This window comes from Populus euphratica, unplaced genomic scaffold, assembly GCF_000495115.2.
Source record: "Populus euphratica unplaced genomic scaffold, PopEup_1.0 scaffold86.1, whole genome shotgun sequence".
In the NCBI taxonomy this organism is placed as follows: Eukaryota; Viridiplantae; Streptophyta; class Magnoliopsida; order Malpighiales; family Salicaceae; genus Populus; species Populus euphratica.
The window spans coordinates 1,218,506-1,233,522 of record NW_011499880.1 but is presented as its reverse complement, the minus strand read 5'-3'; the positions used below and the strand labels follow the sequence as shown (position 1 = coordinate 1,233,522).

Sequence of the window (15,017 nt, the reverse complement as noted above, 5' to 3'; positions counted from 1 at the left end):
CAAGATCTACAGCTCCAGATATGACCTAATAATTGAACAGTGTTCCAGTTTGAATTAAATCAGCATCTCTTTTCTAATCTTAGCCTTTTCTTTGTCTTTTCACTTTTAATAGTTAATCATATCAATCAATCCTTTGAATTGTAAGATATGCCTGTATTTAAAATGAACATTTACCATAAATTAAAGCTATTTTATATTATTAGATTTATTAATATATAACATGTTCTAGTTAAAGAGTTATTGATACTTCAAGTGTAAAATAATGATGTAAAACCTTGATAAAAATGCACTTTTAAGTACTAATCACATGAAAAATATAATTATTATATAAATTTTGCCTATGAGTAAAAAAACATCCTTATATGAATATGCCTATGAGGCTAGAAATTAGAATGTGTGTGTTTGTATATATATGATTTGTGATTAATCACAACAAAGGACATTCTTATGTAAATAAAAAATTGACTAGCCATTATTGGTAGAGTTAATGGCGTCAATATAATTGAGTGCTAGGATATTTAAGCAATTAGTTGTCCTAGGTGGAGCTAGTGGCGTCAATGTAATTGAGTGTTAGGATATTTAACTAACTAGCCGTCCTAGATCGGGCTAGTGGCGTCAATGTAATTGACTTTCAAGATATTTAATTGATTAGTTATCTTGGGTAGAGCTAGTAACGTCAACGTAATTGAGTGCTAAGATATTTAATTGACTAGCTATCCTGGGTGAAGCTAATGACATTAATGTAATTGATTGCAAATATATTTAACTAACTAACCATCTTGAATGGAGTTAATAACGTCAATTTAATTGGTTGATAGTATATTTAATTGACTAGTTATTTTAATAGGAGATAATGACATCAATGTAATCGACTGTCAGGATCTTCATTGTCTAGTTATCTCGAGTGGAGCTTATGATGTCAATATAATCAATAGCAAAGATATTTAATTGACTAGTTTTCTTGAGAGAAGCTAGTGATATCAATATAATTTACTGTTGGGATACTTGATTGACTAAGCTACTTGGAGTGGAGTTGGTGGCATCAATACAACTAACTTGTTAGATTATTAATGAAATCTAATAATTTATAAAATTTTGTATCATTTTAAAGTTTTAATTTCGAATTAATACAATAAAAATAGAGGAATATATGTTATGTTATACTATTGTTAAATTCTATTATTGATTAGTGATATAATGGTAAAGGTTCATGGTGGTTTGACCATGAATTTGTTTGGAATATTTTTAAATTGTTGATGTTAATATTTGAGATTTTTTTAATTTTTAGGAGAAAATCAGCTAAAATTTTAGTAAAATATTAAATAATTAAAATAAGTCCCGAATGATAGATTATGAAAGGAAAAAAAAAGTGATGTATTTAAAATATGTTTTAGAAGTTCTGAATGATAGATTATGAAAAGAAAAAAAAAGTGTATGAGTTTCAATGATTTATATCTAATGATGTATTTAAAATATGTTTTAGAAGTTAGGATTGTTACATAAAATCACTCATTACTTGTGTGATAATCATATTGATATTTTATGATGTATTTTATATAGGAAATAACAGCAAAAAATTTTGATATAATTTTTGTATAAAGAAAATCCTTTGAAATTTCATTCAATTGTATATTTTTATTTGAAAATAATAAGTGAGGTAAAGTATATAACTTAAATCTTAAAAAAATGAGTAAAAATAGTATAAAGAATAATAATATGATTTATATAAAAATAAAATATAAGTGTTCATGTGAAAAGTTTAATTGCACGTATTAATATTCTTTTGTCTCATTTAAATTAGACTATTTAATTCAAACTCAATATTGAAAGTAAAAACATAATTGGTCATATAGACATTAGAATATGCGTTCTAAGAGATAGTTGTTTTAAAGCTTTTTTATATTAATTCTATGATAATTTCAACATTTTAATCTTACATTTTGATTTATAAAAGTACTTAAACTTGAACTTAATAGGATTTAGTAGGATTTGGATGATAAGTAAATCATTTAAGACTAATAAAACCTTGAGATTATTATTTGATTATTTATTTTAAATTAATTATTTTTGAATCTTTTTAAAATTTTTAATATATTAATAAAAAAATTATTTTAATAATTTTTAAATAAAAAATCATAAATCAAGTTTATAATGACTCTTATGCGAGCTCGAGTCACAGCGCCACATGTAATACCAGACTCTACCTGGTGTTGAAGTAATACTAGCAGTACCGGCACAATATAAAAATATCTAATACCACTAACCTACCTTCTTCTAATCCATAACTCACTTTCGGACTTATGATTATTTGGTCTGCAACTGCAATTTCACCAGTGGGCTGAAATCAACAAAAGTAAACAGGAAGATATGGGAAGGATATTTGTGGTGGAGTTAGAGGGTCGTTCTTACAGATGCAAGTTCTGTGGGACCCATTTAGCTCTCCCTGATCAACTTGTCTCGAAGGTAAAACCAAAACCCTCCATTCTTTTTTTTTTTTTTTAAGGGGTTCATGGAATTGTTGATTCTGTTTGTTTTAGTTCACTGTCATGTATTATGCTTGCATTTGAGTTGTTCAACTCTTTTGGGGTCTCATATTTTTTTTTTGTGGCCAGTCTTTTCGTTGCCGCAGAGGAAAAGCTTATCTCTTCAATAATGTGTGAGTGCTTCAATTTTGACAGAAGTTCTTTCTTGCCTTGTTTTGAAAATCTTGATGAATTATTGATCTCTTTAGTGTCCCATTTATAAAGCTTTAACCTCTATTTTGACAGCGATTTGCTAGTGAACATGCCTAGGTAGATCGCTTTCAAATCTTTTTAGACAATATCTTGTGATTTGTGGCTGAAGTGCGATGCAACAAGAAGATTTTTAATTCTAAACGAGGATTCAAGTATTGGCACTTTACATAGTTAGCATTGATGGTCCTATCTTGTTTTCAATTTGTGTGCATTGTTGGCTGGATGCCTAAACTTTGAAAGGCATTAACGGCTCTCTCCAAGCTTGAGCTTTATGTATCTCTTTCACTGTTTTGGCTCAAATTTCCGAAATTGAGTTTCCTACCTCTAAACCCAGTATCCGTTATCCTTTTCCCTCCTTTTGTGCTGCTAGAATTGGAGAATTTACATGTTCTTGCAGTGAAAATTCTGAAGTTCAAACATTTTTCCTTATGCTGTTTATCTGCATTAAGTAATAATTTTATTTGTCTTGTCTTTTTTTGATTGGTGATAATGCACTACAGCAGCAAAATTTGTTCAAAATATAATTCAAATACATAAGAAGGTACTAAAAAAATCCAGAAATTAATTAGCTGCAGTGATGAGCTGGTCAATTCTCAACCATAGTTGTTGATTGCATGCTCAAAACATTGAAATTTGGATGTTTTATTCTTGGTTTCTCACCAAAGTTTTCAGAGTGTTCACATTGGAATGGAACGATAATTAGTACAACTCTTGTGAGCAAAAAACCTCAGATGACAGCATCAGGAATTTTCTCTTCTGATGTTGTTTCAAAGTTATGAGGTGGTGTTGTGTTGCTTGATAAATAGCTTCTCCTGTTGGTGCAGAAGAAATAAAAAACTTCATCTGCAAAAGTTTATTTTAAACACCTGTTCCACAAAGCACTAGTGTTGAAGATGGTGGGAATCTAATGAATAGTGAGAGAATGTAGAGCTATTGATAACAATAGAAGAAGATAAAAGATCCCTTGAACAACTTAAGAATGAATGACAGTTGGAAAATGTGCCTTTTCCGTCCATTTAGTTGCATTATCTTCTTCTTTAATGGTTTACTATCAGGCTGTCCTGATTTATATTTAATGTTATTCTGTCCTAAATATCGGGGTAGGCTTGGATGGTTCTACCCATATGGATCTGGATGGTATTGTCTGGACATAGATTGATTCATTTAATGGTTTATTTTTCTTCCCAACTTGCTTCCAAATCCTCAAGGTCGGACCTATGAGAAAACTAGGCAATTGACTCGTTGGGATTTTAAGATTTTTTCAGATGTTTTGGATTGCATGCCAAATTTGGATTTATTTTTTATGTCCAAGGACCAAGTTTGACAGCAAAGTGCTAGTAATTTTTATCGTTGAGCAGTTGTAACTAATTTTACATTGAAAATACTTTCCTCCAAATTTGTGTTCTCATTGTAGCTTCTCTCTTTCATATCTTCTTTTCTAAATTTCATGTTTTTCTCTCTTCTTCAGTCCATGAAATTTGAATGTGTCATTTATCAGGCACTAAGAGAACCATTTAGAGCACTGCTACCATCAAAATGCCAATAACTCTATAAACTCTATAAATAAAGTTTAACCATCAGTAAAATGTCCTGATATCAAGTTTTTGTGCTGAGGCATTGCTACCATCTTCCCCTGCATGATTTATTTTTTCTGAGCATATTTAATTTAAGCACTGCTACCATTTTTTCTCGTGGAAACTGATCACTGCTCAGAACTCAAGGTCTTGATCATGTATTTATATGAGAGTTGACAAGAACATGAATGGCATATTAGTGGTGAAGAGTTTGGTCATGTAATCAGGGGTCATCCTCTTGGATGCTATTGATCATATCAGCATTAAATAATCCTTCAATGAAGGCGCCGTGTCCTAAAGTGCTCATGTAAATAAATATACAACCAAAACTGTAATAGCCTGAAAATATACATACCTAGTCAAGATGTGATATGATTCCATTGTGATGCCTATGGACACCATCTAACAAATTGTTGTATTGAGTAGTCATATCATAGTCTCTTACCATAAAAATGGCTGCATGTGTAGAAGCACCAACTATGAGAAATATTGTGCAACATGGTCCTTTCAAAAGACTAGTGTTAAGATTATTCCTGGCAGTGATCCCCTTATCTGTGTGTGCGTGCATACTCACACACTCAAATCCCATTACCATAAAAATGGCTGCATGGGCAGCAGCACCAACCATGAGAAATATCATGCAATATGGTCCTTTCAAAACACCTGTGATAAGATTATGCCTAACAGTGATCCCCTTATCTACACACATGCGCCCACACACAAATTTGATCATCAAGTTCTTCAAGTGAGTTGATTAGATAGGGGGGAAATGATTTTTTTCTCATCTTGAGTATTTCCTATCTTATCTCATCTATTGATGCACATTATGGAGCTTGTGATTTCAGGGTGAACATCACTGTGGGAGTGTTAGAGGAGAGAATGATGCTTTCAGGAATGCATACTGTAGCTGACATATTTTGTTGCTGTTGTGGGGGAATTATTGGCTGGAAATATGTAATGTCTCTCTTTGACACCCACAATGCTTAACCCCTAAAAATAACCCTTTGAAATATCGGTTTGGCTGTAAATGCTTCTGTTTTCATTGTTTCTTATTGTAGGTGAAATCTACCTTCTGATTAGAATTCCCTAATTTGCCTTTTCCTTCCTGAACAGGAGGCAGCACATGAGATGAGTCAAAAGTACAAAGAAGGGAAGTTTGTCCTCGAAAGGTACAAGCTATGAACTTTGTTTCAAATATTCTAATTCTCATTGATTTCTTGTATGCATGTCTATCAAACAGGGGGAGGATCGTTGGTGAAATGGACTTCTCAACAGAACTCTTTATTGATACCCATCCTGAATGAGTGACGCTGGAGATGTTTAACATCTATTTTCAATTCTGTACGTAGTTGTGCTAAATAAAAAGCCGGAAAGGAGGCACTGCACTACTTCTGTAAATGAGTGTTTACAGTAATTATATATTGAGGGAATTCCAGTAATCTATTTTAATTTTGATGGACATTAAATTGTAATGAATGCAACTGTTTGCTTTAATTCAGATGGAATTTTCTTGTAATGGTCTCTATTGTTTCTGGTCTGCCTCTAAAGTTCGCAGTTTGAGTTGACTACCAATATTAGAAAGGGTATTTGAACTTTAGAAGTAGTAGATTTGCACTGAAAATTCTAAGGTGTTTTGAAGTGCTGTAGTTGTAATATATATATATATATATATATTATGTTTATAAAAATTATTTTTAATATTAGGATATAAGAAAGATACACCTATTATCATTACCGAATTTTATAGTGTCATTAATTATCATATAATCTGTGGCTTAGGAAAACGACACTATTGTCATTACCAACTGTAGTTAACAATTTCTTGACAATTTATATTAGTGTAGCTAATGAAATTGATAAAGCTTTATTACAATGAGATATTCCTATTAAGGGGAGAGTTTAGGGTAAACAAATAAACAAAATCCATTTCCCTTTTGTTTTATTTAGGAAATTGTTCTTCTTTTTTCCCTTCATTTCAATTCCTAACATTATTATTATTATTAGTCGTATCTTTTACATAGCCAAATAGTTTATTTTGGTTAAACTCCAGGAAGCTCTCTCGAAGTTTAATCATGGGGAATGGAAGGCATGAAGTTGATGAAGCTTGAAGAAATCAACAAAGAGGACTACCCTGAAGAACTCAAAGAGCAAGTAGCAGCAGCTCTGCTTCTTTCCTGTCTGATGCACACAAGGGTTAGTTACAAAACTGCTTTGGCTTTGGATAAATTGAAAAGAGGCACCAGAGCTCACATTTCAGCAGGAAGCGTCTAAGAGTTTCTCCAACTTGAGATTCTGGAGCTGTGGTTAGAAGAAACCATTTTGATGATCAAGAAGATGAACCCAACATTAATGCTGCTGATAGAAACTTGCCAGGAGTGCCGCCGCAATTAAACTTAGAACTAGATTTCAAGCTCATCGACGATTATGTCCCCTCTGAAGTCCCTTCAATTCTACGGTTAAATAGACTAATAGGAAATGGTCAATGTGCGTCTGCAAGCCTTTTGAAGAACAATTGACAGAGAGTGATTTGAGGGATGATCAAAGTAGGTTTGTCAATGAACAAAGCACATGCACTAAACTACCTCTCCCCTTTGCTTAATAAAGATGAGAAAATTGCTGAAGGAATTAAGGTTATTACTAATGGCCCTAATGGCAAGGAATTTGAGATGGTGTTCAAGATTTGGGTTTCCAAGACTCATGTCCTTACTAGAGGGTGGAAAGCATTCTCTCATGACCAAGATTTTGTTACTTTGCGGATGTTTAGAAGACTTGATACGGGAAAACTTCAATATAGAGAAAAAAATTAATATTATTATTAGAAAAATAATATAATTATTAAAAAAGACATAATATAGAGAAACGGAAATTATTCATGTTTCCAAAGAAATTAGATTTAATGATGAAAGTTGAGTATTGAATGATAATAAAAAAGGAGAGTGTGTTTTCGATGAAATTATTATCTTGTATTTCCAACTATATTAGAGTAACTTTGTAATGGTGCAAATATATATATATGATTTTTTTATTAAATTTATTTTTTTAAAAAATAATATAGTGACCAAATAAATCATAATTTAATTATATTATCTTCTTAGAAGTGAATTATTTTCTTACAATCTTTTAAAATCATTTACAACATAATTTTGTTGGATGAAGAAATTATTATTTTAAGTTAGTTAAGAAAAAAAGATTACTGCTCAAAGTGAGAATAATGCTCTTTACTTATTTGTTTTAAACATTGCACGTTTGATTGTAATATATATCAATGATAAAATAATTTTTTTTATAATTTATTCTCTCTCATTCCTTTTTGTTTTTTTTTCTGATTAGTTACCTCTTCTTTTCTACAACTAAATTAACAAAAAAGGGGTTTTACTATTCCTTTCTTTATACAATACTATTTACTATAATATCTTTTTCTTTTTCTTCTTCTTCTAATTTATATATTTTTTTAATTTTAATTTTATTATTTAATATTAAATTTATATTGGGGATTGAACTTTATAATCTTTTTTAATTTACTTTTTATGAGGTTATACCAGACTTATGATCCAAAATGTAGATTTGGTAAATTAACTCGGTTGACTCGCTTCCTCCTTTTTTTAATTAATTTTTTTATATTTTAATTTTATCTTTTAATATTGAGTTGACTGATGATTAGTCTTCATGATTTGTTTTGATTTGTTTTTTATGAGGTTATTCCCATCTCATTACTTAGATTACAGGTTTAATGTGTTAACTCCAGTTGATTCAAGTTATTTTATATATTTTTTTATTTGTTTTCAATTAATTATCTCAATCTCATAACTTAGATTGTAGATTTGGTAGGTTAACCAATATTAACTTAGGTTATTTTCTATGTTATTTTTTTAATTGATTTTTTTTAGTTTTATCTTTCAACATTAGATTTATTGGAAAATGAGCTTTATAATTTATTTTGATTTATTTTCTATGAAATTATCATGATCTCATGATTTCGTATGCGAATTAACAGATTAACCATTGTTAACCTCAATCAATTTAATATATTATTGTCTCAATGTTTATATAAAAAGTTTCATCTTAAATACTTATTTTGGGTCAAACTATATTTTTACCGATTATTCAGGTTATTTTTAGACCTGCCAAGATAATCAAGTTAAACCAGATTAATTCTCACATGGTTTAATTTTTTTCAACTAAAAAGATTTAGAAACACTTAAATATTTTTTTACATTAAAAAAATTTAATTCAACCCATAATGTAGCATGAACCAATTATTTAGCACTATCTAAAACATTAATAATATGATTATTTAAATTTAAAGTATCCATTTTTTACTTTATATGTTTTTTTCAAGGGATAAAACAATGATAAAGGAGCTAACATTAATAAAAATTTAAAAGGTGTGAGCATTTTTTTGTACAAAATAAAATATTCACCTTATCATATTTTATTATTTTATTATGGATCTACTATTTAGAATTCTATCATATTTTATTATGGATCTACTATTTAGAATTTTGCTTTGTTTTCAAATTAATTCTCAAACTTTTTTTTATATGTAATTGTATTATTTTTTAGCAAAATTCAAGGACAATTGAATGAAATATATTGACAAATGATAAAATTTAAAAAAACAATAGACCAAACTAGAACAAGCATCATAAATGGATGATGGTTTCAAAGTTCACACAAAAAATTTAATACAATACTCAAACTTTAAAAATTATACATCTTTGGTTTGTTAATAATTTTTCAATTTAGTTTTGATATAAAAATTTATTTTATTTTTATTTTTTGATCCTTAGTTTGAAACAAAAAAGAAAGAAGTTACTGAATTATAGTGTTAGAAAAAAAAAAACAATCAATATTTGTATCATATGATTTCATTTAATAAGTGAAGTTCATATTATGTGCATTTGTTTTCTATTTTGAAAGTGCCTAAATAAGAGATTTGAGTTTGAGAGAATTTTTTGTTTCGAGTTGATTTTAGATTTTGAATTTTTTTTTGAGTTTTTAGGCCATTAATATATTTATCAAGTGATTGAAATTTGAGTAAAATTAGGTGACTCATCATCTACCTCAGTAGGTGACACATCATTTGATTTATTTTTTTAAAAGAAAATTGAGACATATTACACTTGTAATTAAATAATAGAAGGCTTAAGTGCATAAACCCTAACAAAATGGGCTAAGTGAGTTTGCTTGACTTCCTAGTCTTAGTAGCGTCTATTTTTTTTTAAATTTTTTTTTATTTTTTTAAATTATTATTTATATTTATATTTAAATTAATATCATTTCTCTCTTTTATTTTGTTTATATAACTTCTTTTAAATGACATTTAATTTTTTATTTTTTTGTATGTATTTAATTTTTTAGAAAATTATTCTAATTTATCTATATTTTTTATGTTTTATATAAATAAAAAATATTTTTTTAAAATAATATTTATAATTTGTGTAGCCATACATAATATTTTTTATTTTATTAAATTAATTTTATATGTATTTACTTTTTTTTTTATCATTTGATTAAATAAAAATTTAATTTTGATAAATAAAGTTATTCGATACAACCGAAAAAAAATATCTCGATGTATATATGTTGATTAGTTTTTCATTTTTATTTTCATTTATTGCTAATAATTTGTATTTATTTTTTAATAATCATGGTTTTTGATAATTTGTTGAATTGATAAGAATTTTGAAGTTTGTGCAGTTTGAATTTTCAAAATACTAATATCAATTTTATTGAAGGGTTTGGATTGATTTAAAGTTAGATTTGGTAATATTTATATCAAATTCATTATTTATATTAAAAGAAAAAAGAGCTGTTGAAAACTTGAAATCGGTTTATAGCAAATATCATCGAGGTCGAGTAAAATAGCGGCTCTCCATCCAAGTGAATTAAACGACTCCCCGCTTGGACACTTTCGTGAATAAACGACAAGCCGTCTAAAATACCACAAATATAGCATCTACCAGTCTCTCTCCAATGCCTGTAAAATCAATTCAAAACCCATCGCAGCAAATTATCAGAGAAATAAAATCAAAACCCATCGCAGCAAATTATCAGAGAAAGAACGAAGTAACCAAACTTGTTGTTTGTTTAAAAAACTAAATTCCAATCTCTCCCTTCCCTTCATTAGTGCTATTATTATTGTCATTTCAATCAAAAAGATTTCATTCATATTGTTAATTATCATCATTTCCTCCTCTTTTTATCAGTTTCAATTTTGTTTCTTGCAGGTGGTTAATATTGAATTGGCCCATCATGGGAAAATCTTCTTCTTCTATCAGAAGGAAACGCTCCAAATATTCCTCTCAGGTATTATTCTCTAGTTCAGTATCCAATTCTTCTTTGCTATTAAGTTTTTTTTTAATAAATTTGTGTGCATTTCTCGATTTCTTTGCTCAATTTCGTGTTTTTCACCTGCAACTTCAATTGGGTTGTTAAATTTTTTTTACTTTATTAGGTTGTTGGTTAAGTTTTGACAATTGGGTTTTTCCTGTTTGGGATTTCATGTGCGTTATTAACATTTAGGTTTTTTTTTTTGAGGTTGTTGTTTTGGTGTTTCCTTTTTCTTTTCATTCCGTTTTTGTGCGTTTCTGTAATATATGTTGCTCGTTTAGGGTCGTGCAAGGAATAAAAAAGATACTAGGAGAAGTAAATCAAAGAGGCTGTGGCGTCGTGACGAGTCTTATTCAGATGATGATTCAAGAAGTTCACTGTCTGTCTCATCTTTTGATTCTGAGGATAGTTTTAGAAGGAGAAGGTCTAGGTCTCGCACTAGAAAGGATGTGAAGGGGACTAAAAAGAGGGCTCGGTCTTCTCGCAGTGGGGAGTCTCCTCGTGCAAGAAAGCGAAAAGGGTCCAAAAGAAATGGTGAGAGGAAGAAAATGCATGAGAAGAAGACAAAGAAAAGGAGGAAGAATAAGGGTAGGAGAGATTCAAGTGTTAGTTCTAGTAGTGGTGAGTCTCGGAGCTGTTCAACTTGTCAGAGTAAGAGTGATGAGAGTGAATATGAGAGGTGTAAGGGCAGGCCTGAAAGAAGAGATGATGAAAAACGAAAATCAGAGAATATTAGAAGTGGAGCTAAAAGCAGGAGATACAGATCAGGAAGTTGTTCTTCATGTAGTAGACATGATGATAGTAATGATTTTTTGATGTCAAACAAAATGACTGGTGAGAACACCTCAAAGCGGCTGAGGTCCATTATTATTCTTCCAGGGGAGGATAGCGAGGTCAGAGAATTGGACAACGATAAGCATAAAGAGGAGATAACATATGATCATGATGATTATCCTTCTTCTAGAAGCAATGATAGTAATGATGGGCTAAATAACATGGAAGAAAGGCCTATAGAGGATGAGAAAAGAGAAGATGCTGCTGCATCAAATAGTAAAGCCATTGAACTCACAGAAAGTAACAAGGTTGGAGAGGGTCAACATACTAGAGATAAGCCTGGCTATGACGTTGACAGGGTTGGGACAAATGATACTAAAAAGGAACAGAATGATGTTTCAGGGGTCATTGTTAATACTGCGAATGTTGATGATTTGGAGACAGTTTTAAGACAAAAGGCTTTGGAAAATCTAAAAACTTTCCGAAGTGGACTTGGAGGGTTCCAAACAAATGCAAAGAGTGCTGTTATTCAGAAGGATAAGTGTGATGGTACAGCCCAATCACCATTTTCTGTGATGCCTGAACCAGGCCAAACTAAAATCCCCAAGGTTGTTGGTACTAGAATGGCGAGAGAAGATTCTGCTCATTCATCACCAAACGAGAAGATTCCTGATGGAGGGTTTTGTGGCAGTGAATCTTGCTCTGCTAAGAACAATGTTCATCCACCTGACGAGGTGGCTATTCCTGGCAGCGAAAGGGTTAGTACATTTGCTAGTTCTAGTATAAACAAACCACGGTTAATTACATCAGCATTGAGGAAAGCATTATCAAATGTTACGACCACCCTGAAAGAAACACCGGCTTCACGGGAAACCAATCAGCCAAAGTTGGCGAGTGGCACTAGCATAGGTAGGAGTTTTACCCTGAAAGAAACACCTGCTTCATGTGAAGCCAATCAGGCAAAGTTGTCGATTGGGATTAGCTTTGGTAAGAGTGTCACCTTGAAAGAAACACCTGCCTCCCTGGAAGCCAGTCAGGGAAAGTTGGTGAGCGGGATTGAAGTATGTAAGAATGCCATACATGGTGATCACGCTGTCACCCCTCCCACAGGCACTGACAATGATGACAGAGCTAATGATTCCTCTGTTTTTGATCCTGCTGAGCCTTCCTCGTGCCTTAGATCTGCAGCAGGAGATATTAGCTTGAATGAATCACAAGATGAAGGCAAGGAAGGTGCACAGCTGGAACAGAAGACAATGTCTGTGATGCGGGGTGGGGAAATGGTACAGGTAAGTGCTTGAACCTGTCCTGTGTTGGTTAAATTAGTTTCTTTGATATTATAAGCTGTGAAATTGGCATATAAATATATTTGTTTATGCATCAAGGTTTTTGCAGTAACTGAAAGTTTAGTATTTTCTCATTTCTGGTGGCAGGTGAACTACAAGGTCTACATTCCTAAGAAAACCCCTGCTTTGGCTAGGAGGCAACTCAAGCGGTGATGTTTATGTTGAATTGCAATATCTACTTTCTAAGACAACCACCACAGGTGAAGGTTTTGCTGATGCTTCTTCTAATAATAGTAGCACAACTAGGTACGAACCTTGAAAACTAATTTGTGATTGACCTGTAGTCAGCAACTGATCATTAGTTGAACGAACATTGATATTTGAATTAATGGTGGATAAATTTCTTGTTTCCGATGATATATTAATTGTTCCATATTTTGCTATGTAAAAGAGGGCATTAAAGATCAAGATCACATGCAAAATTAGAGCCAAAACATATAGTTAGTATTGCATGGAATTTTTAAAAGAATATCAAACTTGATAGCGGAAAATAACTGGTGTTGCTGTGCCTGCTTTAATTCAATTAATTTAAGTGTCAAACATGCAACTATCAATTTATTTCCCGTAATTTTCTCTGGGCAATTAAAAACAGATGTTTGTAATGTGCTTGTGGAACTCCATTAGTTGATGAACTACCGAAGACTACATGCAATTACTGTGGGAAAATCTCTTTATGAAAATTTCTTATAATATTTATTAACAACTGTATATTCATCTAGAGCTGCTGCTCTAGTTGGGGAATAGAGATCAATTAAAATTAAATTAAAAATATATAAATAAATAAATTATAAGTAAAAGTTGTTAATGCTAACTAAAAATTAAACTGGATGGCTGATTTTTCTTGTAATGCGAAAAAAATAAATGTATATTAAGATATATATGACAATAATTTTTTTTAATTGAAAGTTTTGTTTCTTAAAAAAATTTATAATTATCTTAAACACAAGTTTTATAAAAAAATAATAATTAATTGATAAATTTGATATGAATGTATTAAAAAATATAAAAAAATAAACTTAAGAAAAATTAAATAATCTTTTTAAAATATTTTATTGCATTGAATATGAAAATTATATATGTGAAGTTAAATGAAGTTCTTGTATTTCTGGTTCGGTCTGACGGGTTAACTTGGGATTTGATTGACTTGATGATTGAACTAGTTTAGGTATAATAAAAAACTGATTGAAGCAACAACTTAATAAAATCTCGTCAACCTGATGGGTCAATTAATGACCCACATGAACCTAGATAGGATTTGATGTTTTTTTTTTTTTTTAATATGGGATTTGATACCTATTAGAATATATATTATATGTTGTAAAAACATGGTTATTAAATTTGGTTTGGTTTGACGGGTTAACTTGAGATTTGATTGACTTGATGACTGAACTAGTTTAGGTTTAATAAAAATAGTTTAGGTTTAATAAAAAACTGATTGAAGCAACAACTCAATAAAATCTGGTCAACCTGACGAGTTAATTAATGACCCACATGAACCTAGAAAGGATTTGATGTTTTTTTTTTTGTAATATGGGATTTGATACCCATTAGAATATATATTATATGTTGTAAAAAAAAGTTATATTTTTTTAATGTGGGATTTGAAACTCATTAGTATATATACTTTATGTTCTCAAGAAAAAAATTATGTTTTATTATGTTTTTTTCAATGTAGGATAATTTTTTTTTTATTTAAATATTTCAACTTAAAAGGATAACATAATATCTTTTCAATGTGGAATTTAAAAGCTTTTTGTATATACACTTTATGTTCCTAATAAAAAAATTATGTTTTTTTAATATAGATTTTATTATGTTTTTTTCAATGTAGGATAATTTTTTTTTTATTTAAATATTTCAACTTAAAAGGATAACATAATATCTTTTTAATGTGGAATTTGAAAGCTTTTTGTATATACACTTTATGTTTCTAATAAAAAAATTATGTTTTTTTAATATAGAATTTGAGACATTAGTATATATGTTCTATGTTCTCAAAGAAAAAATTATTTTTTAAATACAGGATAATGTTTTTAAATATTTTTAAAATTTTATTATTTACAATATGCTTATATTTACTGAATTTTTTTTTAAATTTTTTCATATAAAATATTGCATAACTTATATTTACTTGAATTGTTTTTTAATTTTTTTATATAAAATATTAAAGTTTTAAATATTTTATTTTATATTTTTAAATTAATTTGAATCAATCCGAGTTAACCCTAATTAATCTATAAAACTTGAGATGTATT

General features: G+C 29.8%; 2 protein-coding genes and 1 long non-coding RNA gene across 4 annotated transcripts; all 3 read left to right on the top strand.

Moving 5' to 3' along the window:
• The first annotated feature begins 542 nt into the window (after nucleotides 1-542).
• LOC105129241 (uncharacterized) lies at nucleotides 543-1,011 on the top strand. The gene is made up of 3 exons (XR_843036.1): nucleotides 543-567; nucleotides 668-670; nucleotides 936-1,011. It is a non-coding gene; the product is annotated as an uncharacterized LOC105129241 (long non-coding RNA).
• A 1,166-nt stretch (nucleotides 1,012-2,177) lies between these two features.
• Nucleotides 2,178-5,830, top strand: LOC105129240 (Yippee family putative zinc-binding protein). Its single transcript, XM_011031222.1, has 5 exons — nucleotides 2,178-2,463; nucleotides 2,613-2,656; nucleotides 5,155-5,263; nucleotides 5,423-5,478; nucleotides 5,550-5,830. Exons 1-5 carry the CDS (start codon nucleotides 2,368-2,370, stop codon nucleotides 5,611-5,613), a joined length of 369 nt encoding a protein of 122 aa, XP_011029524.1. The 5' UTR covers nucleotides 2,178-2,367; the 3' UTR covers nucleotides 5,614-5,830.
• A 4,488-nt stretch (nucleotides 5,831-10,318) lies between these two features.
• Nucleotides 10,319-13,119, top strand: LOC105129239 (transcriptional regulator ATRX-like protein). Of its 2 annotated transcripts, XM_011031220.1 has the most exons (4): nucleotides 10,319-10,378; nucleotides 10,540-10,618; nucleotides 10,924-12,705; nucleotides 12,850-13,119. In XM_011031220.1, the coding sequence occupies exons 2-4, from the start codon at nucleotides 10,565-10,567 to the stop codon at nucleotides 12,913-12,915; spliced, it is 1,902 nt and encodes a 633-aa protein (XP_011029522.1). In that variant the 5' UTR covers nucleotides 10,319-10,378; nucleotides 10,540-10,564; the 3' UTR covers nucleotides 12,916-13,119. The 2 variants fall into 2 exon arrangements, with proteins under 2 accessions (XP_011029522.1, XP_011029521.1); XM_011031219.1 differs by having other exon boundaries at nucleotides 10,338-10,618.
• The last annotated feature ends 1,898 nt before the right edge of the window (nucleotides 13,120-15,017 follow it).